The sequence below is a fragment of the Ursus arctos genome, chromosome X (genome assembly GCF_023065955.2).
Source record: "Ursus arctos isolate Adak ecotype North America chromosome X, UrsArc2.0, whole genome shotgun sequence".
NCBI classification, from domain to species: Eukaryota; Metazoa; Chordata; class Mammalia; order Carnivora; family Ursidae; genus Ursus; species Ursus arctos.
This window is the reverse complement of record NC_079873.1, coordinates 96868448-96892673: the sequence shown is the minus strand read 5'-3', so window position 1 is coordinate 96892673 and position 24226 is coordinate 96868448. Positions and strand designations below refer to the sequence as shown.

The following is a 24226-nucleotide window of genomic DNA, read 5'->3' as shown; positions in this document are numbered from 1 at the left end:
TGTTGTTTCCAGCTGAAACCACTTGGGGATAGGTGGAATAATGCAGGACACCCTTCATTCCCCCACAAGTCACACTTTCCCATCTTGAGGTATGTATCAGCATCAATAACTCTAGTACCAAACCTAAAATAACACCTTATAGTGTTTATACTTTTCTTTATAGATGTGATCTGAATCACCCTTAAAGCTTGGGAAAAAATTCGTATTTATTAAAGGTGATGTGCTAGAAAGAGCTAGATGGTTCTGGATTCAAATCCTGCCATTTACCCATTAGCTCCATACAGTGTGCAAAATCGAGCCATGGTTGGCTGGGTAGAGTATTAGAAACCCAGGTTCAGTCCAGAATGATGGAGCCTCCATATGGGGAGGAGAGAGGAAGGAACATTTGGTGTGGGGATATGGAGAATAAGATGTTCTCCTTAGAACTCCCTGATGATGTCTCTGTGAATCAATCTGCCGTTTGTGTAATGCTTCCAGAGTTTGACACCCCAATCTGTGAGATTTTCTGATTGCTGAAGGGAGTGAGTGAACAAGTCTATATTTTCAAATAAAAGGAAATATTTCTCAGAAATCCAGTATATTTTGGGGGCCTTTGTTTTTTAGGATAGTTGCTTACTTGGCAGATTTCTCCCTCTTCTAAGACCATGTCATTGAAGTGTCTCTCCATTTGGCAATGGATGACAAATGATAGAGGCTTCGTTCATGGCAGGCCAAACATAGAATTCTCCTAATTCCCAAATGGTTGGTTTGCTTGGGTCTTTCTCTCCTGCTATTTGAATTTGGCATTATCATCCCCACTCTGACAGCTTATCTACCTTTGTGATCCCACTGATATGATAACAGTTCAAGCACTCCAGGCAGAATTACAGACTTTCAGCCCAAAACAGGGAGCTCCTGAAAGCCAATCATTAAATATTCAGGAATTTTGTGAGCCAGTTATTAAGCCATTGGTAGCTTGAAATCAGCCATGGTAGCTATGTTTACAGTACAGACATCAGCCAACACAACAGATCAGGGCTTTCCCCCCTTGAGAGCCAGTTTACCCCCATGCCACACCTGCATACCACTGGAATATGGATTGAAAGAATATGGATTGAATATAGAATATGGATTGAATATAGAATATGGATTGGAATATGGATTGAAGTCCCTTGTGGATGGAAGAGTTGCCTCACTTCACCACATTTCGTTCCTCTCTTCTTCTAATAGACATTTGTTGGGTGCCTGCTCTGTGCCAATCCTGGGGCCAGACGCTGGGGAGACAGAGGTCACCAAAACCTGGTCCCGAGCCTGGAGGATCTCAACACCAGAGGAGGAAAGACTGCCAAGTTAACAGACAATTACAACCCAGCAGGAAAAGTATGAAGATAGTAAAATGGACAAGGTACACTGAGGAGAGCATGACTAACTCATAACCCACTTGAGATAGAAAGTGCTTTGTCTCCAAACTAAAGACCTAAGGATTTTTTTTCCTGTGGTTTTTATAAGTGGGAATCTGACAAACAGGTAACTTAAAGAGAATGCTATTTTGGAACCAAAGAGAGATGTCTTTCAGAGGGCTATTTCTCTTGATTTCAGGAGAGCCTCGCTGTTTTACAGTGCTTACACACTAGAGGAAAGATTTTTATTTAGGCCAATATAGGCATTTGTTGTGATGGCAGTGAGGGCCGGCTCCGTAAGAAATTGCGAACGAAATGATTGGTTGGAAAAGCTAAGTTAGAAGGGATATAAGTGGTTATGTGGTAAACAGAATGGGATCTGCTACGGGCAGTGTGTTCCAGCTTTGCCAGTTACAAGCTGTGTAACTGTGGGCGAGTTACTTAACCTCTCAGACTCAGTTTTCCATCTGTAAAACAGAGAACATAAGAGCTGATAGGGAGTTGATTCGGGTGGTCAAGAGTGCAGGGTAGACCGCCTGGGTTAGACTCCCTACTTTGCCCTTTCATAGCTATGTAGCTTTGAGCAATTAACTTAAACTGTGTCTCAGTATACTCATCTGTTAAATGGGTCTGTCATTGGTACCTACTTCATAGAATTGCAGCAAGGAGTAAATGAAATAATGTACTTGTAGTTCTTTTTTTTTATTATGTTCAATTAGCCAACAACATCACTAGTTTTTGATGTAGCGTTCAACAATTCATTAGTTGCGTGTAACACCCAGTGCTCATCACATCACGCGCCCTCCATAATACCCATCGTTCTTAACATAGTGCCTGATGCTTATCCCATATTCGTTATGTTTTCCCTTCCTTATTCCTAATGTAATGCTTCCTCCTTCCATCCTTTTCTGCAGAAATCACATCTGGCCTTCAAGGCCTGCTCATAAGCAGCCTCTTCCATGAAGGCTTCCCTGATTTCATGTCCCTTATTCTCAAAATGTGCAAAAGTGGTTTCCTGCTGCTGTGGGGTAAGGGAGATGGAGAGGCATCAGAACGTGGTGCAGAGGGGGTATTGGGGCCACTGGTCAGGATAGCACGGGGTTGGAGGTGCAAGAAAAGGCTGAAGTTTGCATGCAGGGTTCAGGCATTTGAGTTGAGGGCGATAAAAGGACAAGAAGCGGAGAGGGGTAAACCAACAACAAAGGAGTCCACACTGTCACCCTCCACCACCCTCTCCTCTCCTACCCCCAACATTGATCAGGACCAGGAATCCAAACCACCCAGAAACCATGGTTGGGAAGATGTGCGTGGGGAGCTGGAGCTGAGACATTGTTCTGCGCAGAGACAAAGCAGCACACACAGGCCATTACTGAACCGAGCATGGGTAGTCAACACAGTGTCTGTAGCGCAGGAGAGAATGGGGGTTGGGAGCAGGCAGCAAAAAAGGTGAGAGCAGACATTTGGCAGCGTCTGCAAGATGGATCTCTCCTCTGCATGGTAGACAGTTGCCCGGGAGTCTCGGGCCGCCCCACACTGACAGTAACAACGGGTCCTTGGCTTTATCCACGCTTCCTTTCCGGAGCAAGGAGGCCGAGCAATTCCAGGCTTTCCCATTTGAATCCACAGAGGCCTTGGGGGCAGGAAGAACACGAGGAACACAGTTCATGTTCCTTGGAGGCCCAGGCTACAGAAATGTCTTAGGACAGTATTTCTCAAAGCGTGTGTTGTGGGGATCACCCGGAGAAGGTATTAAATGCAGGCATCTGAGCACTTCTCCAGAGAGCACCTCTCCAGGGAGTTCTGATTCGGAAAGTCTGGGTCAGGGCCGGGGAGTCTGCATCTGACACTTGGCTGATTCTGATGCACACTGAAATCTAGAGCTACCTTCCCGTGTGGTAACAAATGCACTTGGAAAAGCTAGAAGGATCCTCAATGATGGATTCTCATGAAAGGGGATAAGGAGGGACACACTGAGCTTATGAGGGGCTCCCTTAAGAAGCTTCCATGGGAAGGGCAGGGGGCAGCATGAGGACACTCACTCAGACTCCTGGGACAGGAGCCAAAGGAGGGCTCTCTCACAGATTCTTGTTTTAGACAGGGCTGCACCAGAGGCGGACTCTTGAGACAAAGAATGGAGGGCTAGTAGTTGGGATTCCAGGAAGCGCTGGTAGGGGAGGGAGGAAATGAGACAGCAAAGGGAAAGAAGCCAGTCCGGGGGCATTCTGGAGCAGGTTAGCTCCGAGTACCTCCGGGAGTGCTGCGTGAGGGCCGGGAGGCTGGAGCCTTTGTCCTTCGCTCCCCATTCACGTTGGCTGAGAGCTTCCATCAGGAGTATTAATTCCTGCCCAGGGCTGCTTTTTAAAAAAATTTTATTTATGTAAGAGAGAGAGAGAGAGAGTGAGAGAGAGAGAGCATGCGCAGGAGCCCAGGGAGGAGCAGAGGGAGGGGCCGAGGGAGAGAGAAAAGCAGACTCCCTGCTGAGCAGGGGGCCCGACATGGGACTCGATCCCAGGACCCCAAGATCACGACCCGAGCCGAAGTCAGATGCTTAACCGACTGAGCCACCCAGGCGCCCCCGGCCCAACACTTCTGACTTGTCTCACTCTCAGGCTGGGAGAAAGGCTTCCCATGGAGAATAGCATGTGCTTACGATAGGAGGCCGCTGGTGTGGATAACAAAGGCTAGTGCCAAGCGGCCATGGGTAGGGCATCCCCAGCACCTGCTACAACTGCAGTGACCTGTAAGTCACGCGTATGGCACCTTACAGTTTACATATTGCTTGGCCATGCGTCATTGCAACAGATGAAAACAAACAAACGAGGTGGGCAGGAGAGCATCATGGCGGTGGGAGCGGACCCTGGAGTCAGACTGACCTAGGGCACCAGTTCTTCCTCTTCATTAGCCACGTGGCCTTGGGCAAGTCATTTGAACTCTCTGAATCTCAGTTTCCACATTTAAAATAGGAATCATAACAGCACCTACTTCTTCAGGTTATTGTGAGGCCTAACTGAAGAGATGCGTTTAAAGTTTCTAGCAAAGCACGTGAGTTTTAAGGGATCCCCTCTCCCCTATCCCTATGTCTTTACTCATCTCATGTGCCCACAGCAACAGAGCCCCGGTGTATGGCACCGACGTGATGCTTAATAGATGTTTCAAACAAGGAAGGCTCAAGTACACCTTGGAGCAAAGTCCAGATTGCCCAGGAAGTGGTAGAAGAAGGTGTCATTTAAAGTAATAAAAACTCGAGAAAAGTGTATTGAGGGGATGGGCATTGAGCAAGTTCAGACGCAGGGAAGGCTGTCTCCTGGAGAGGAAGATGCCTTGTAGACTGGATTTTGAATGAGTGGGGGCAGGGGGATGTTGTTGGCAGAGCGAAGGGAGAAGAGGACCCCGGGTGGGAAGATGCCTTGGACAAAGGCCTGGTGGTGGGACAGAACAGAAGACAAACATAAGCTCACATTTATTGAGCATTTACCATGTACAAGGTGGGAACTGATTTTTCACAGGCTTTACCTCATTGGATCCTCACCACAACCCTTGAAGGTAGCTACTAGTCTACTAGTATTAATTGCCTCTTCCGTGTCAGGAAACCGAAGCCTGAAGTTGGGTAACTTGCCTGAGGCCTCACAGGCAGAAAATGATGGAGCCTGGAGTCAAAATCAGATCTGTCCGAATCCAAAGCCCAGTCACTGGGTGGTAGCAGCTCTACTCATGTTTATGGATCATAAGAACTATTATTATGACTGTGGGATGACCAGCTCCCACTATGAGTTTAATGCAACAAAGACTGAGGACCTACTGTTACTATGTGTTATTACCTAAGCGGGGAGCAGTTATGGCCTGAATCTTGGGAAATTCTCCTTTGTTGCGGGGCATCCTGGGAATTTCCCTTTGGTTTCCCCTAATTATTTCTCAAAGCCATGGGCCTGATTCAGATGATCCTGACTCCAATTTTCGATTCCCTCTCAGCATACAACATGGGTTGTCATTGTTTCATCGTGAGCTGCACTTGTGATGAATGCTGGATAATCAGAACAAAAGCACAGGAAAAATAATTAGGGGGAACCAAAAGGAAGAGGCTCACAGGCTTGGATAAGAGACCGTGCGAAGGTTTCCAGGCCTCAGCCCCTGCAGTTCTGACCATGTAGTTTGATCCTTGTCTGCGTGCAGATGAGTGACGCCATCAAGCCACAGGCAGTCTGACACAGCAGGGTTATTGAGCTAGTTAATTAACAGTCCGAGTGAGCGGCTGTCTCTCTGCGCTGGGCTCTGAAGATAACCCAACCTATGTCCTGGCCAGGCAAGTTAATTTAAAATAAGTGACCTCAATTGGGTAATGGCTGCAAATTCAAATTCAAGAATCCCTATAATTAGTCCCAGATGGATCTTAATTGTTCTTTCAGGAAACAAAGTGGGGAAGGGGGAAAGAGAAATGCCCAGGCCCAAAGTAAAGGTTATTAGCCGTACCTTTCGAAAGCCAGGGCGCTGACAGGGGCAAGGCGTAGGTACCCTGGTGTAACAAGAGTTTCATTGCTGCTTTTCCAAATGCATCCTCCCAGAGGTGGTGTGTAAAATGGGTCTAGCTCTTTCTGAACTAAGGGCTAAAGAAATTCAGCACTCTGCACCATGTGGTCTCAGGCAAGTTATTTAACCTTCTCATGTCTGTTTTTCATCTACGTAATAGAGGAAACGCTATTCACCCTACCTACCTCTGAAGTTCGAAGGAGATACGTTGCAAAAAAGCTTTGAAAAAATACAGAAAGCTCTACGGGGCAGTGTATATTCTTGCTGTGAGCCAGGAGAGTTTCCCAATCAAAGATTTTTGATTTGAGAGTAGAAGGCCCTATGTATGGGGCTCTTTTTATTTTTCCCTGAGACTCATAAACCAAGTATCTTCTGAACGACACCTCTTGAAAGGTGAAAGGGTCACAGTGGGCGGTATGTTCAGCCCCATATGTGTGTGTTGGTATACGATGTTCTTATTTCTTGGAAGGTGTACCCACGGAGCTGAAAATGATTTCGGCTTTGTGGGTTTTTGGAAGAAGTCAGATTATGAAATTGGATCCTTCTCCATTCATGTTAAAATAAATCTTAGACTTGAAATTACCTGCTAGCAAAGCCCTGTGGTACCATGAGGTCAGTGTTGGTCATGGTGAGAGCAGGATGGCGTTATCCCCACTTGTTTTTTTATATGAATGCTTGGGTTTCCCTACAGTGTTCTGGTACATTCTAATTGCCCATATCATCCCCAGCCCTGGAAGCCAAATTAATAAGAATTTGTACAGTGGTAAAAACAATATAAGTGAAAAACTCCTAACCTAGTACAAAGCCTTGGAAGACCAAGAATTTGACCATGTTGGGCTGCACAAATGACTGCTTTTGAAGCTGCTTTTCCCCCCCTTGATTCCACTTTTAAAAGGGAATTGTATCGATACCCATTTGAGTCCCTCTTAATGGAATATAAGCATCTAAGACAGATTTACAACCTATGCCTACTGACAGTAATCACAACTGTTTATCCTTCAAGCCTAACCAAAACTCATTTAAGGAGCTTGCTTTTAAATCAGAGTCTGCGTTCTGCCTTGTTAGATGAGCCAAGCAAATAATGGAGTTGTGTCTCCCAGAATTGCATTGTTATTGAAGGGCCGTGCCTTTTGCTGAAAAGAGCTTGAGGTCATAATGAACAAATAAACGAACAAAAAGCCCCGGCTCCGGATTACCCTTCATCACTGGGAAACACTCATCCATGGTAGGGAGCAGCAGAGGACACAGCTCTGCTAGGATTTTGCAAAGGTTTAAGTGATAGGCTGAGCTGTCCTTTCTACAAATCTCCCTGGGGAGTTTGGGTAGCGCACGCAGCGTGAATAAAAGGCACAGTATACGGTGTGTGCACAACTGGCGATTATTCTCCAAGTGATAAATGTCAGGATTTTTTTTTTTTACTAAAAAGTCAAGAAGCTATTTATTTAATGCAGCAGGTATTTACTGAGCACCTGCTAGGTTCCAAACCGTTTTGGATGCTGGGGGCACAGCAGTGAACAAAACACAAAACCCCCTGCCCTCATGAAGCCTAGACTTGGCTAGGTTGGCTAGTAATTACTTCCTCCTGTGAATTCCTAGGTGGTTTCTAGCTCTCATCTTTCTCTCAGACTACTAATGATGTCCCCGATTTAGGCATGTGTTCTGCCATTCTGATGAGACTCTAGGTCCGCGAGGGCGGGGCCTCCGTTTCAACTGGGTTCATCATTCAGCACAGTGCCCTGTGGGCATGTATTCAATCACATTGTGGATGATGAGAAAGAAGACTTGAAATACAAGGAAGAAGGATGAGAAGTGACATTAACTTCAAATGTTATCTTTCTGGGGTAGTATGTTTTCCTATGAACAGACTATCTTAACCTATACACTAATTCCAGGCAGTTGGACGGGAAGTGGGATGGGGTGAGGAGGCTGGCGGCCCATGCAGGGGAACCCATCTGTAGATTTCTATTTGGTATTGACATAATCTTGGGTGGTGTGCCGCAGAGTATGGACTCTAAAATCAGATCTGTGCTTAAATCCTCGCTTTTTCACCTCAGTGTCTTCACTGTAAAATGATAGTGTGGATTAATCCCTAAGTAGAAGCCTCTCATTTCGGAGACCATGTTACTGCATTTCCTGGTGGAAAAATCCCGTTTCTTGGGGATCAGAGGGTCATGACAAAAGGTAGAGTCATGTTTTGATCAATATAACCCATGTTTTTCTTGGCATCAAGTTCCTACCATTCTGCTTTATGACATCTGAGCTGGTCTTAATTTCCTAATTGGCACTGCTTATTAGCATTCACTCTGACAAGCAGTAAGTGGCATTTATCATACCTATGCAAATAGAAACGTCCACCCCCTTCCACCAAACCAGATGAACTATTGGATCCTTGAAGACTCAGTTCAACAAATCATCAGGAGAAGGCCTCCCTGATCTCCAAGTCAGGCTGAAGGAGGCATGTTTCTTGAGTATTCCATGAGGATCTGTGTTCCCCTTATCACACTAGACCGTGATCATCTGTTTACTTGACTGCTTCCCTACTAAACCATGAGCTCCTTAAGGACTGGAACCATGTCTTATTTGTTTTTTATTTTTATTTTTTGAACTTCTTACTAGTTCTTATCCAGGACAACAGACATAGGCAGCGTGAATAGGAATGTTCTCTGGCTTTCAAGGAGAGCTTGAAAACTTTCCTTACATTTCAGCAGATCTGCTGGAAGGGATCATGCATAAGAGCCTTCTGTTTCTTTTTCCATGCAATTAAGAAGATAAAGCCATTCACTTGTTTCTCCCACTTCGAGTAGTATTCCTGTTTATGCAGATTCTATGAAGAGGACACTGAGTAATGGGTCCTTTTCAGTTTCCATAAAGAACCGAGTCTGAGCTAGTTTTTTTTTTAATGCAAAAAGCCTTTGTTAGATATGTTGGGTTCTGCTGGAATGAGATTGCAAATGGAACCATCCCTCTCTTCCTCAGTACAACAGCAAGGGGAAACTCATCACCATCTGACAACTTTTCAACTAAACTCTGAGCAAAGCAAATAAGATGGAACTCATGAAATCGGTTTGCAGACTGAACAGCTTTCACTGTGTTTGGAGAAACCATACAATTTTGGCTCATAAATCCTCCAGTACCTGGACCATTATTAACATAGCCCCTTTTTCTTAAAAAATACAGTTTGATGGCAAGATTGCCATGCATGCATTGATAGGACTTAAGAAAGTTAAGAGAATGAGTTTCGGGTCACTGGGTGGTAAGGACCATAAACGAAAAGTGGGTAGGATTTCATGTGTATTGCCTTTTGAGGGTTCGAGGTCACTGGCTATCGTTTAGCAAGCAGGGTAAATTGTGGTGGAGGCTGCAGGCGGACAGAGTCGCTGGGGAAGGAGACCCCTGGGAAGTTTTCTCAGGCAAACACTGTCCTCCTACATGGTTTCAGTATTCCACAATTAGTGCTTTATCTTCAGCAGGTTGGGTGTGAGAAGCAGCCCATGAGTCTTCTGGGGAGGAGAGGAGAACGACATTCCCCGTCCCTAATGAAAGCAAATGCCCGAGGATTCAGGGAGGGACCCGCTGCCACCTGCTATTGACGTCGCAAATGCAGAGGAGCTAAAGGCTCTTTTGGGAGATACACTTTCCTTTCACTCCTTGCAACTCTCTCTGAGTGGCTTGGTGGTCATTGCCATGGACACCAAATAGCAAAGGGGTTTGAGTCAGAGTTTGAAGGATTGTGCTGGGTAAGACTGAAATTAAGTTAATGTGTGTACAAATAAGGTGTGTTTCTTTCCTTTTTGCCTTTGAGAAAACTGCAACAAAGCTGTCTGTCAAGCAACAATTGATTTTATATTGGCCAGGGAAGGGGGAGGAGGAGTGATTTATTGAATAGGAGGTTCTCAAGTTAAACACAGGCAGTAGTCTGAAATAGGTCAAGAGAAGTGGAAAGGACTCTCAGAGCTGTTGAGGACATAGCAGCGAAGGAACTTCAGAATGGCCATTAAGAAGCTTTTGATAGTACCTTCTTTGTCTAGTCCCCTGATGATTCAGTATCCCTGGATCTTCATCTCTTAATCTAAGATATAGTGTTACTGAGGTCCCACTCTATTTTGGTCCTTTCCTCTTATTTACCTCTGCAAGTGTGTGTGTGTGTGTGTGTGTGTGTGTGTGTGTGTGTCTTTTAGATAGCATCGTTTCAAGGTTCCGATTTGCAAATCGGTTCACCCAGTTCTGTGTCCCCATTCTTAAGATTGGCAGGCACATTTTCTGGCAATGCTGAACTTTGAAAGAGATGGCACCCTTCCTGCCCCTGTCCTCAATAATGATCCACTTATACCTAGAACTAGAATTTCCACTGTTGGGGCAATTAAAGGCATGAAAACAATTGAAGTTAAACCAGGGAAGTTTGAATACAATACCCATGTTTAGGACAGACTGGCCCACAAAACCATAATCAAAGCACCTGGCACCCCCTTGGTAACACAAATCCAAACGTTTAAGATGACACCCCCACTTCAGTCTCTCTCTCTTGAGACCCGCCTCAGATTATAGAAGAAGCTTAAATGCTTTTTGAGTTCTCAGGCTCAGTGACCACACGTTCCTTTCCTTGTTCATTTTCTCCTCCTGAAGAAATGAGGGGCAGTGACTCTAATTATAATGCTTGCTACGCTTGATAATGTGTAGACTTGCCCTCTCTGAGGATCTTAGAATACTTTAGAGAAATTGTCCGATTCATCTTAACGTCATCCTAGTCAGGCAGGGAGGGGTTCTTATATTTTATGGCTGCAGTCGCTAAGATGATGAAAGGAGAGGTGACTGTACAAGGTCACACGGTGATCTTGAGACAGAACTCAGCCAGCTTCTGGGTCTTTGGCCTAGCGCTAGATTACTTCAGAAGATATTTGCCAGCCACCATTCTTTTCCCAAGTAGGGTGTTGGGGGTTCATGTGTGTTTGGGAGGCTCTTGGGTAGCTATACTTATTTCAAAAGGTTGGAGAGAGAATAGTGGTGCCTGGCTACTTCTCTCATCCACTTACCTCCACCTCTGGTGACATGACACTAATTGTCACCAATCTCCCCAAGCCCTGGCCCTGGCCTGTTGAATGGTGCCCCATACTTGTCAATTTGTTATAACCTCTGGTCAGAGACAGATCTGGAATGAGGGAAGGCTGACCCAACAGACATGGGATGTGACCGGAAGGGCCAGTGGGGTGGTTGGTAACAAACTGACCAAGGGCTCTTGCCCACACTCTGTCTCATCAAAGTCCAGACCTTGGCATGGATCAATTATTTGCCATTGCCCTTCCGTGTTAAGGAAGGAAAGAACTTGGGTTTGCATCTTTTATTTTATTTTTTTTATCACTACACTTATTTTGCTTGGTGTCTCTATGTAGGAAATCCCAGAAATCTAAATTATTTTACACATAAGGGTCCTGTGGCAATGGAAGCAATAATTAGCTTTTGCGTTGCTGTTGTAAACTGTGGTTCTTGCAGCCCTTATGAAACTGTTTGTTACAGCATCTGTTAGAATCTAGGACAAGGCTCCTGTAATCATGCAGCTGTGTGATGAACCTTCTAATTGCTACATTTTTGTTGCTCTTAATCTGGGGAAATTTCCTAATAAAGCAGGATGATGATTCTAAAAAATTCATTAATGTTCACAAGGCAGTTATTGTAACGCATAGGACTTAGTCAACCTCTCAGCGCCTGCAAAGGCTTACCCGGCGCAACCGTAGTGTAAGCCCCACAAAGGAACAGGTAGCGGGGTGTTTTCCTCCCATGCTAACTGAAAATGCATTCGTTGCCTGTGGAGGGATGAAAGCAGCTATGCATGGGCAGTGTTTCCTTTCCCTATTTTGTTTTTAAAGATCTGAGTCTCGCTTGATTAAGTGATGGGATCAACTCAAAACAAAGGAAGATACTTGTATTAGTTTTATTTTTGCATTTGTTCATATCTTTAGAATTTTGGAATAAGGTACCAGCCTTAATCCTAAAATGCTGGTGTTAAGAGATGGGAGAGAAGGCGTTTTGATTGAGTAGATCTTTACTGCAATCTGCTCTACATCGCTGTGTGTGAAGGGCACCTGAGCAGCAGTGTGACAGTGGAGAAGGATGTAACGGGGGACTTAGGAGAGGCTTGTGATGAACAAACAAACAGTGGTTAATCAGAAGCAACTACCAGAAATTCCTGATAGGATTTTCCCCCATTTTCCAGATATTATAAGGGCTGATGTGATATTTCCATATACACGTGTACGGCTTTCATCAACCAGAAAATCCTATTAATGGGGGCATTTGTTATTCTGTACTCTAAGGAGAAAGGTCAATGATAAACTTCCAGGCTGTGTCCTGGCCTTGGAGCATAGCATCTCAATTCCCCCCTCCATTTGCGTCTCCAAGGCTAAGCAAAGCTCACTGATACTGAGGCTTGCAAGATTCACGGTCAGCAAAGAAACATTCTATGATGGTCACCAGCGCGGCAATCTGAGAAAGCAGGAAAGTTGACTCACACGGTTTTAAATACTTCCCATACTACGCCTTCCAGAACGATTGCACTGCCTTATCACCCCTACTACTGTAGCATGAAAGACACATCCTCCCCCCTGCCCATATCTAGAACCGGGTATGGTAACATGGGCTGGGACTCAATATTTCTTGAATTGCTTACCTTGTTTTTCACAGCTCTGGGAATCATGGTCTGTTGGAACTGGAAGGGGCCATCATATAGAACACAGTCATTTTACAGTTTAGGAAATGGAGGCACGGAGGGATTAAGTGACTCTTTGGAGTACTACAGCTTGGGACTAGAACCCAGGTCTGCTTCTAGGCCTCTGTACGCTGCTTTATAAAACTGCAAGACACCTCCAGGCATCCCAAGGACTCTAACGAGGTTCCCTAATGAAAATTAATTTGAATTTGTGTTGGTTTAAAAAATAAAACCCCCAAACCTCATAGGAAATAATCAAGCAAATAATTAGATACCACAATTTTTTAAGATAAGGGGAGGGAACTGCTGGTTGAGCAGGAGCAGTTCCTTTTTGAGACCAAAGCTTCTATCATCTGAAATAAACAAGTGTCTTGCTGTTTCAAAGTAACGATCTTGAATGAGTTTTTTCTCTTTATTTTCCCAGAGGGGATTTGTTTCTAAATAGTCACAAAGCCAGTCTAGCCAGTCTAGTGTGAAGTATGACCAGAGAATCAGACCATCTTTTTTAATAAGCCGAAGATAAAATCTCTAAATATAGAATACTGGTGTCTGCTACTAACTCTTTTTTTTTTTTTTAAGATTTTATTTATTTATTTGACAGAGATAGAGACAGCCAGCGAGAGAGGGAACACAAGCAGCGGGAGTGGGAGAGGAAGAAGCAGGCTCATAGCAGAGGAGCCTGATGTGGGGCTCGATCCCAGAACGCCGGGATCACGCCCTGAGCCAAAGGCAGACGCTTAACGACTGAGCCACCCAGGCGCCCCTGCTACTAACTCCTAGGATAACTATCTGCATTTTAGGGAACAAGTTTGCTTAAGGCTGCCAGTGAGTGTTGAAATCACCTAACATGTGGAAGACTTTTACTGCAAGTAAAAGTGTGTGGCTCTGTCCACTCACGTAGGGCCTGGAGGCCAGATGTCAGGCTGGATTGAAGAGAAACAATGTCAGCAGTGAGTATCTTTAAGAAATCCAACCATGGGTTCTGCTTTTGGGACACTGTTCTGCAATTCTGTGGTGTATTTTTGCTTCAAAATATTTATTAGGGTAGTCCAATATATGTTAAGTGAATAGCTTTAAATCACCATGTCGACAGGGTAAGAAATAGAGACCACAGGACATCATAATTGGTGAAGTAATGAGAAAGGTCCCTGAGGAGGATGTATGAGGCAGCCATTTTCATTTCAGGGAGAAAACTGGAATGGTTGGAGGTGGGAAAAGAAAGGGAACATCTCGTAAGATACACTGAGAGATGAGGGAAGGCCAATGGGTGTGCTTGGCTATGTATTACTTGTATAATTAGAAGATTGGGGAGCAGGGAAAAGCAAAGAATGGGGTCCCTCTTTTTTTATATATAAGGGCCTTACCATGTGCCTGGGGGAAGAAGATGAAGAGGCATAGGTCTTAGAAACACACTGACTTTACATTCTATGATGAATGAACTCATATGCAAAAATCAGCTGTGGGGTTTCTAATTTCTTTTATTCTACCAGCACGTATGTACCTTGTCTTTATCATTTTACATTTGTTGAGATATGATGCTTTCTCATTTGATTTACATTGCTAGGGGCTATTACAAAATTTAAAAAGGAAAGAAAGAAAGAGAACTTTCATTTCTTCCAATAGTGCTTAGTATAGTACTCTAATAGAAGCACTCGTGTGAGGTTAACCTCAGAACAGTTGATTGGCCCTTGTCTTGGAAGTGTTCCATGTAAATTACAACGTCTGTTCCAGAGGTCTGGTCCCTTTGCCTTCCTTCTTCTTCATGAGTTACCTCGTAATTATGCAGTGATTTCTTAGATAGGTAAGCAATTATTTATCCATTCCAAGAGATCCCATTCTGTGTGGCCCTTGTTTCTCTAACATGGGGATATGGGCTCAGATACCCTTAGACATCCAGGTAAATAACACCTGCCAATTCCCTTATGTGTCTTTGTGTTTAAAGATTCTGAAAGACTTCTCATTTGGTCCACCTGTAGACACAGGCTGATAAATAAATGGCGCCTTGCTTTGGTTCAAGGGGTCTCCAGTGTCGTTGTCCTATCTCCTATCTAGTACCAGCCCATCATATAATTTGAATGTCATGGAGACATAGACCTAAGTGTGAAGTATAGAACCATTACCATGTGGTGCTGGAAGAAGGTTTAGCTCTCAGCTTGTAACCATGCCTCTGAAAGCAGGTCTCTAGAAGAACTTTGGAATTCTAAGCATAGAGAATCTTTCTTAGACAAACTCTAGTGTTGCAAAGGAATTGACCAGGGGTGCCTGGGTGGCTCAGTCAGTTAAGCGTCCGACTCTTGATTTCAGCTCAGGTCATGATCTCCCGGTTGTGAGATGGAGCCCCCGCATCGGGCTCGGTGCTCAGCATGGAGTCTGCTTGAGAGTCTTTCTCCCTCTGCCCTTCCCCCACTCACACACTCTCTCTCCCTTTCTCTCTCTCAAAATAAATAAAATCTTAAAAAAAAAAAAGGAATTGACCAAACATAGTGCTTGTGGGTGTGTTGTGGCCGTGGCATGGAAAGGAGAAAATTGAGTAATTTATTTCCCTATCACTGCCCCTCCAGGTCCATAATTTATCTGAACCATATCCCCTGACCATCTTCTTCTTTGGACTTCGGATAGGGTAAAAAGGAGAATCTATGAAATAAAGCAGAAGGTATGAAAGTATCAGGAAGATTCCCTGGAGTAGCTTGTACTCACCCCTGAGAGATAGAAGTAAGATAAAAATCTTCCAAGAGTGATGGGCGTATCACTCCTATCCTAGTTCTACCAGGCACTTGATTAACTTTCCATAGCATCTAAGCTTGTCAGGAAGAGTCTACTACTGTGAAAAACACCCTCCCTAACCTGCCTCACCAAACAAATATCATGATAGATGACTGGAAGAGCTACATTTATACGGAATGAGCCTCGAGTGCTCAGAAAAACCTGCTCTTTGGAAATAAACTGGATATTTTGACAGGGGCATTTATGTTTTAGGTATGAGAGATATAGGAGAATAGGAGCAGGCTCACCCCTAACATTTTTGGAACCCACAGCAGGAACACAAATGGAGGACCACATACCCTATATTTAAAGGTTAAAATGTCCCAAAACAAAGTATGCCTTGGCCTGGCCTGTGTATCTACCTGTCAACCCAAATAAAGAGGTAAACTGAGGCAAGCTCGAATGACCAGAAATTGAGTTTGTGAAGGAATAGCAGAGGAAGTGCAATTCCAGGAAATGCAAACTGTAGCATGCTCCAGGCGAGTCGCTCTAGGGTGTGGGGTGGGCCGTATTTATGGGTAAGGAGTGCAAAGAGTGGGGAAGTCTGGTCAGGGTCCAAGCAATAAGTTCATTGGCTTGAGGATGAAAAGAGATTCTTGATGGATGTTCGTTGTTCAAGAGAGAGGTTCTGGTTTTCCGCGAAGTCAGGCATTTATGGGAAATCAGTCTTCTCAGTTCTTGTTTCATTTTCCTGAAGGCGCATGTGTGAGATTCTCCATTTCAGATCCTCTAGTTCATTTTACATTGAAATCCTTTCACGCGCCCAACGCTTGAACTAGATCAGGCTGCTCAAGGACTCAGGCCCTCCCGCAGGCCAGCACTGCTACTGGGAGATCCGCACGCGCCGCCGGAAGCTAAGCCCTGGTCTCAGAACTCCTGCCTGGTGACTGGACCCACGTGAAGCCAGGATGGGGTGGACCTGTCAAGTTCTCCAAGAAGCCAAGGACAGCAAGTTGCCAGACCCAAGGCCCACTTTTCTGACTTGGAGTTGCCGAGCAATTCTACATGTCTTCCAAGACTACATCTTTCAAGTCGTGCAGAGGGAGGGAGCACAGTTATCTGGAGAAACCTATCTGCCGAGATTCTTCACTTAGGTTGATTTGGGGAAATTAGCCGTTTTCCTTTTGTCTCCCATGGCGTAAGTTACCAATCTCTCCTTCACTTCCCCTGTCCTTGCCTGACTCCCCCTTACCCCCATGTCACTCTGTGCTCTGATCTGGGGAGCCCAGTTTGTCTTATGTGTCCCTCTCCCTTTTTTCCCTGATGCTCAACCAGCTACTAACTGTTCAAATACTCTCAACACCAAAAAGGCAAAAAAAAGTCTCTGTGTTTTAGTGTTTGCAGTATGAGGAGCCCTCTGAAGCACAGAGTTCAAGGCAGTGGCTCCTCTCACCTGGGTTTAAGGGTGATATTGGGTGGGAGTGAGGAACGTTTCCCTTGGAGGCCTGGTGCTCAAAGCTAGCAGCCCAGAAAAGCTCAGCACCCACCCCAAACACTTATCCTGTGGACATCATGCTTTCCCAGGACCAGTTTTATTTTATGTTGTTTTTCTGGGGTTAATGAAGGGAAGAGGAGCTACGCCTTCCAGACTTTTCCAGGTACATTCAGGTTATTCCCCAGCAAAAGAAGGAGGAAATGGGCAACATCTATGGCAGTTGGGGTAATATAATGGAGATTGTGGTTCTTTACTTGAGAAGACTTGCACGCAGATGGGAATGCTAGTCGTACTTACATATCACTCTGATACAGGAACTCTCACAATTTATTCCTACTCTTGTGGGGTCCATTGCATAGATTGTTTTGGCGCCATAAGTTAATGAACTTGCTCATCATAAATGAGCTTTTCACCAAAGGGTAGGTTTAAGGGGCATATTTTCAATTCCGCGCGTTAATGGAATATGGATCCTCGTCGATTGGAGAAAATATCTGTGAAATGCTTGTTGTTTATCAATGCTTGTTGTGAACAAAGCTGTTCTAGGCTTCATCAGGATGCTTATCTCTTATAACCTCTGGTTGAATCTACTCTGCTTGAAAACCTCAGTCAGACCCAAGGCTGATGAGTGCAGTGATTCACGCATTTGGAGTCAGACCCCCGGGTTCCAATTCTGGCTCCACCGGTTATTAGCTGTATGACCTGTATATCTCAATTTCCACACCTGTAAAATGGTGATAATATCCCCATCTACCTTATAGGGCTAATAGAAGGATTAACTCACATGAGATATCCACACACATTGATTAAAGCGGTATCTGGAACTTTGTAACCACTTAATACCTATTTGTTATTAAAAATGCCCAGTTGTCATAGGTGGCTCAAGGTTTTAATGCTTTTAATTATTTTAAGTGATGCTGAAAAATCTGGTTAATTCTCAGATGGTCCTTGAGCTTATCAATCACTATGCATGACCCAATGTTACACTGGAGAGAAAAACAGAGAGGTCGTTTAACGCGATAAACTCATATTAGTGAGACCTGAGGCTAGCTCAGGTCTTAAACTCTCTTCTTGTGTTAAGACTTTAGATTGAATTGATATCTCAGAAAATCCACGAAGACATTGTTCTTGAGCAACGGTCCCTCAATAACTAATTTTCACCAGCATGAAAACTTCCCCTCGTGGGCGAATAGCTACGGTTACCGGTCATTGAGTGCCTGCTGGGTGCCAAGCACTGTGCCAGGTGCTCTTCACAGAGCTTATCTGATCCTCACAACACATCAGGATCACATGAAAAGAAGGGAGTGGAATGGTCTTTCAAGATGAGAAAGTTGAGCCTCAAAGAAATTAAGTCACTTTTTTCAAAGTCATGCAAAAAAGAATAGAGCTAGGATTTGAAGTCATATCTATTTGATTCCCAGGCTGGTATTTATTCAACTCTACCACAAACAAAATCTTCCAAGAAGAAGGGAGGCTAATGCAAACTGTCTCATGGACTCGTAAGTCAGCTAAATGTTTTACCAGGAACGTTGAGAGTAAGGGCTGGGGCAAAGGGGGAGCAAACAGAGGGGAGGAACTGGATGGTACCACTCTGTGCTGAGTGGAGGGTGAGGCCGGGAGCAGGCGTAAGGCTGTGTAACATTTTTAATACACTTGACCTAGGTCTAGGCACCGGGAACAGTGCCCTAGTGACCCCAATTGCTACACATACTTCGGAGCGAGCACTGTCTTTTGTGTGAGACTTTAGAAGGGCCCCTAATAGTGTTCATCTTGCTTGAATTGTTGCCTTTAGAGACCTGACTTACTAACTTGGATGTTTCATTCTTAAAATGACTGTCTTTGAAGTGACAGAGTTCTCAAATGAAAGGAGCCTGAAGGATTGACCTGCTTCAGGATTCTGTCCTTAAGAAGTGTTCCTTTCACATCATCCACAACGAGGTGATTTTAGCCTGAAATATTTCTAGGGGAAATCATATATTCTGTATTTTTCCTGAGAGTAGCACATTGCCGCATGCTGGTTTGGGCCCCGCCAAGTTTGCATATGCCATAATTCAGGCAAGGGCTGGGCTGAGATTTCCCTTTGAATTGTCTAAGGAAAAAATAAAAACATGGTAAAGCCCGAAGGGGGATGTTTAGATGTCTTTAAAGAGACAACCTTTTAGATATCCAGTGGGGAGGCAATTGAGGAAATTTAGGAAATACCCTTATCTGTTCATTAAAATAAATCTTCTTTAAGGATATTTACTTGTCAAAAGACAGGATTAACTCAGAATATTTGTCTCTTCTCAAAAACAATCTTAAAACTATTCTAGATTTGACTTTTTGCTACTTTGGAATGGCCTCACCTGCATATAGCCTCAACTGCTGAGCTCTTACTTTCTTCCAGTGTCCTCTCTCCTTGTCATGAGTCCTTTCGAAGGCTGACTCTGTCTAGTCCTAGTTAAGCTCGTTTGCTCTGGTCCTGTCCTCAGGCAGGCAGAGTGGCTTGGCCAGTGCCCTCTTTATGATAACTCTTTATACTGGAGGATGGTGATGAAACTGCCTCTTTGTCGTCTTTCACCAGCCCTAAAGACCCCAATCCCACATAGCCTTTCCTCGTAGGGCCTGTTTTCTAATGCTTTGATCATTTTTTCCCGCTCTTCTCTGGATCTTCTCCAATTGCTTTGCAAGTGTTTTACAACATAAACTGATGAGCAGGCCTAATCTAGGGTTTGGCTTCAGCTAAATATTTAATTAATGCCTTAGAAATAAGGAAGGTGGGTCAGTGTAGGGGCAAGAGCACTGGACTAGGAGTCAGAAGACCTGAGTTTTGTCCCTGCTTTGCCACTTACTAGGCTTGAGTGGAGCACCACATTTGGACAAACCATTGGAGTGTCTCTAAGTGTCCATTTATCATCTGTAAATTTGGGATAAACACATCTGCCCTTCCTGCCTCCCACAGTGAGGCTCATGAGATAACGTATGTGAAAACATGTCCTGTGGCACCAAAGCACTACCCAGACACTATGTGTCAGACACCTTCTAAAAGCTTTGCATATATCTAGTCCTTAATGGACAGTTATCGCCCATTTTACAAGCAGGAAATGGAGGCACAGAGAGTTGAGTAACTTGCCCCAGGTCACACAGCAAGTGACAGGATCCACTCCGACTGGCTCCAAAGTCCAGGTTCGGAAACTCTCCACTCTGTTGCCTCTCCAAATAAACTTTAAATGACCAACAGAGCCATGTCATGTTATGGGGCCTGACTTTCGAAAGCAGTCCACACGTAGGTATATGCTACGGGGATGGAGGATCTAGTCTGTCGTGGGTAGGTAGGCCAGGAGAGGTAACCTTTTCAAAAGCGACAGTTTAGGTTGGCCATTGCGTTAAGGCAGCTGTCCGCCAACGGGGAGGGCCTCGTGAACACGATGCAGGAACAGGAATGCTGTACCAGGTCAGGTCAGGGGTTCATTCAGCCTAGCACACCTATATCTTCCTGTACAAAGTGCTCTTAGCGTTTAGATTCAAAATCTACAGTTTCTAAATAGTCTCTGGGAACCCTGACTATCTTTCCTGGTTTCTTTCATCTGTCTCTAGCTTTATTTTCTATGTTAATTCTTAGAGCTGTAAGTTTGGAATACTTCCCTTAGAGCTGAACTGTTAAAGAACGATATTAGTACCTCCTTTGAGGTTTTTTTTTTTTTTTCCTGCTGTAGTCTGAGAGTCGGAAAGAGTTCAAAAAAGAGTTTGGAGAGAAATGTTAGAAGAATTCGTATTTACCCTCTAAGCGTTTGAACACTTGCAGGGAAATTAGAACCTATATCATGAAATGGGGAGGTTATGCTATATAACACTATATTGAAGACCTGTTTATATTGGAAAAATTGCACCATGTTGATGTCTTTTCATTCACACCCATGGGATATGGAGTACAGTATGAACTTCTTGCCAAAATCAAATCTGCAGGGAATTACGTTATAGTGGTGTAATGGGTCGTGAAGTATCATTTTGTGGGAGACCATAGAGATTTCCTTTTATGAAAATAACCTCAATCAAAGTTGAAAACACCTTTGTAGGATGGGGCAACTTTTAGAAGAACATGATACTGATTGAATTATAAATTTCCTCATTCTGACCAGGATCTGTACAGTGAATCAGGATAAATTTGTCAAAAGAATGCTTAGGAACCAATGAGAAAAGTGACATCTCTGTATCTTAGCATTCAATTCATTTTTTCAAATGTTTCCTCTAAAGAAACATCATGTTGAATTTGTTGCTTAATTTAAATAATTTGTTTAATGAGAAATCTATTTTTATCTAAAAAATAAATTATGGCAAATTTATGATATCATCAGAATAGGTTTGAGCAGAGAGCCACCACCTTAAAGCTTTAGAAAATGTGTCCTTTCATAATCTTATCATGTGGCCGCAGGCACTTTTTTGCCTCTCGAGGGAAGCATTGCAAAATCACAGCGGAACTTACTGAAAACGTGCTGCTTCAATATTCCTCCATCCGTCCACCCATCCGTCCACCCATCCGTCCAATACTACATGCCAGGTACTCGGTTGGACACTAGGGATATAACTGTGAACAAGACAAACGTGGCCCCTACCTCATAGTACTTATGGCCTCCGAGACATTCCTTAAATGGCAGAGAAAAGAATCATGAGTTGGTAGTTCTATAGCAGTTCTTTGAAAGAGGAGAAAAGGATAAGTGAAATGAACTCTTTAGCCTTATCTGGATGTTGCTAAAACTTTTCTTTGAACAATGTTCCCTGAAAAATTGTATAGAAAGTATTTTGAGGGACACTGTGAATGTACATGTAGAAGAAAGGAAGACAGAAAGCGATACATGAAAAGAGAGAACGGGGCTCTTGAATCACGTTGGTTTAGTTTTCCTGAAGGCGTTAGGTAATAATGACTATATTTTTCTATAGCAGTTTATGTCTCTCGGAGCAATTATACCAACCATGTGAGGTAGAGCAAGTTTTATTTTCCCCATGATGTAGATGAGAAAACTGAGGCATAGATGTTTTAATTGCCCAAGACCCCATAGCTACATAAAATTCAGAGCTCTACCCCCCGAGTTTTCTATTACATCATGCTGAAAAATCCCAGCCTCCAGTGTAAGACCCTATAAAGCCTGGAACACTTCACCGAGTGCGACATATTCAAGAAGCCAGAGTTTCCGATACAAAAGAAAGAAAACAAAGTACAACAAGGAAGATGTTCCTGCGCTTTTGGCTATTAAATAGGTCACCCACTAAAAGGCTATTTTGGTATAAAATTTTAGAGGGCATGTAGTACATTCACCAGCATCACTGACCTGATTCTTCACTTTCAAGATCTAAGAAAATCAAAGCCTTTTTTTTTTTAGAAGGGAGGGGTGGATCATTTGGGTAGCTCGAGAGAACGTTCGTTGGGAAATTTGATTTAGCCAGGCTATGCTCCAGATTTCCTGTGAGACGCCGTTCAGTAGAGGTGATGTCGTTCTCGGGAAGGGGACGGCTCTGTATCTCCACGATGCAGGCTCAGTGATTTCTCTCTTCCTTCCTCTCTTCGTTTCTCCCTCTCTCTCCGTCCCTTTCTCCCTCCTTCTTTCCCCTCCTCTTCCCTTCCCTATTTTTGTTTTGCATTCTCTTCTTATGGGGGCATACCTGACAAATTGTTAATATTTAATTTGCTATAAAACAGCTCTCCCAGGCAATGGCCGCTCACTATAATTTCAATCTCCAGAGCTGTTCCGGCCCCCAGGTACACTGGGATCGAATTAGAATGGAAATGTTTCCCCTACAGTTTTGTTTATGGCAGCATAGGCACTCTGTTATTAACTGGAAAATTGAGACTTCTAAGGAAAATAATAAACTTTCACCACGTTTCAATTCAACTCTTTACTCCAAACACAGTATCCGTCTGGCTTAGGGTGAAACATTTCTTCTAATATTTTTTAGTCTTAAATTTAAATATCCTAGCTTAATAATGAATACATTTGGGCCCATTGAATTGTATTTTCCCCCCAGTCTAATTCTTTTTCAATTTGTTTGCATTTTAAAAGCAATAAACACTTTTTTCTCAAGTATGCCATCTTACTTACAAAAGGGTCTAAATTACGTATACGCATTCTGTCTCTCTCTGGAACCAGAGGGCTGTTCTGCAAAGACACCACAACTTCAAACCTAGGGAAGACTGCCTTGACACTCTGCACCTGTGCCCCTGAAACAAAACCCTTTCCTTCTGCCCGGCCTAATCCCTTGTCTGTTCTGTGCTGGGAGGAAGGTATGGAAAAGGAAGGGGATTACTTTGAAGCAGTCAGCGATCTATGAAACGGAGGTGTGGAAGGGTGTGTTTATCTGATAGGTAGCATTAAATTGCAGAGACTTCCAGATTAATCATGTCGTACAATTTTCAACAGCTTATATTTTCTTTTCTTTTTTTCCCCCTGCAGCCACTAGGGAGGAAAAAAGATTAGAGAAACTATCAAAGACTGTTGGCCCATTTAGTCTTTTGGCTACTTCATTTATGAGCAGATATGGGAGCTGCCTGAGGTTGATGATTTAACATGTGGGCTGGGGGTGGAATAGATCTCAAACGTACCTGTTCCAAAATTGTGTTAATCCTTTCGACTTCGCAGTCAATCAGGTATCGCTTTTCCTGCCTCCTGTCCATTTCTTCAATGATGCGCCGGAATTCTTGGACATCCTTTATGTTGCCCACAGACCTGGCTGTCACTTGCCAGTTGTTTTGCACTGCTGCTTCCATAATCGCTTGGAGAATGGAAAATCCTGAAAGAAGGAAGAACAGCGATGATGATGTTTTTCTTTTTAAACTCTTCCTGTAGGTATTAAAGGTTCCACTGTGTTTTTATTACAGTCCGTTGGGTCCCTTCGAATCTTATCCACTGTGGAAAGCAGGCTTACTCTTGACCCCAGACTTAACCATCCAGAGAGTCGGCATCTCTGTCTTGCTTTATTTTTTTTAAGATTTTATTTGTTTATGAGAGAGAGAGAGAGAGAGAGAGAGAGAGAGAATGAGCAGGGGAGGAGGGGCAGAGGGATAGGGAGAAGCAGACTCCCCACTGAGCAGGGAACCCGATGTGGGGCTCCATCTCAGGACACTGAGATCATGACCTGAGCCAAAGGCAGGCGCTTGACGGAATGAGCCACCCAGGTGCCCTCTATCTTGCTTTAAAGGAAGATTCTACAACTTGGGGGTACCAGGCTGGTCGTTTATCAAGCCCAGACTCAAGCAATCCTGGCTGAATTGTAGTACTTAACTGTTTTGATTGACATGCATTATCAAAATGTCTCTGGAATGAATGCCAAGGCTTTTCCCTTGTTTCTGGCCTCAGTGTTTCCTGTTGCAGCTCATGTCTTTCATCTTCCACTAAATATTCTTCGAACAAGACATAGCTTCGGTAGAGATAGAACCTTATTATAACATGGCTGATT

At 43.9% G+C, this 24226-nt stretch overlaps 1 protein-coding gene across 3 annotated transcripts in view; it reads right to left on the bottom strand.

Annotated features, from left to right (window-relative positions):
• The window catches only part of GRIA3 (glutamate ionotropic receptor AMPA type subunit 3), a 273921-nt gene that overhangs the window by 117962 nt on the left and 131733 nt on the right, over positions 1-24226 (bottom strand). For all 3 annotated transcript variants that reach the window (XM_057314146.1, XM_026520521.4, XM_048213511.2), the window contains one exon: positions 23373-23560. In XM_057314146.1, coding sequence (XP_057170129.1) covers positions 23373-23560 — 188 coding nt within the window. The remainder of the gene's footprint in view (positions 1-23372; positions 23561-24226) is intronic.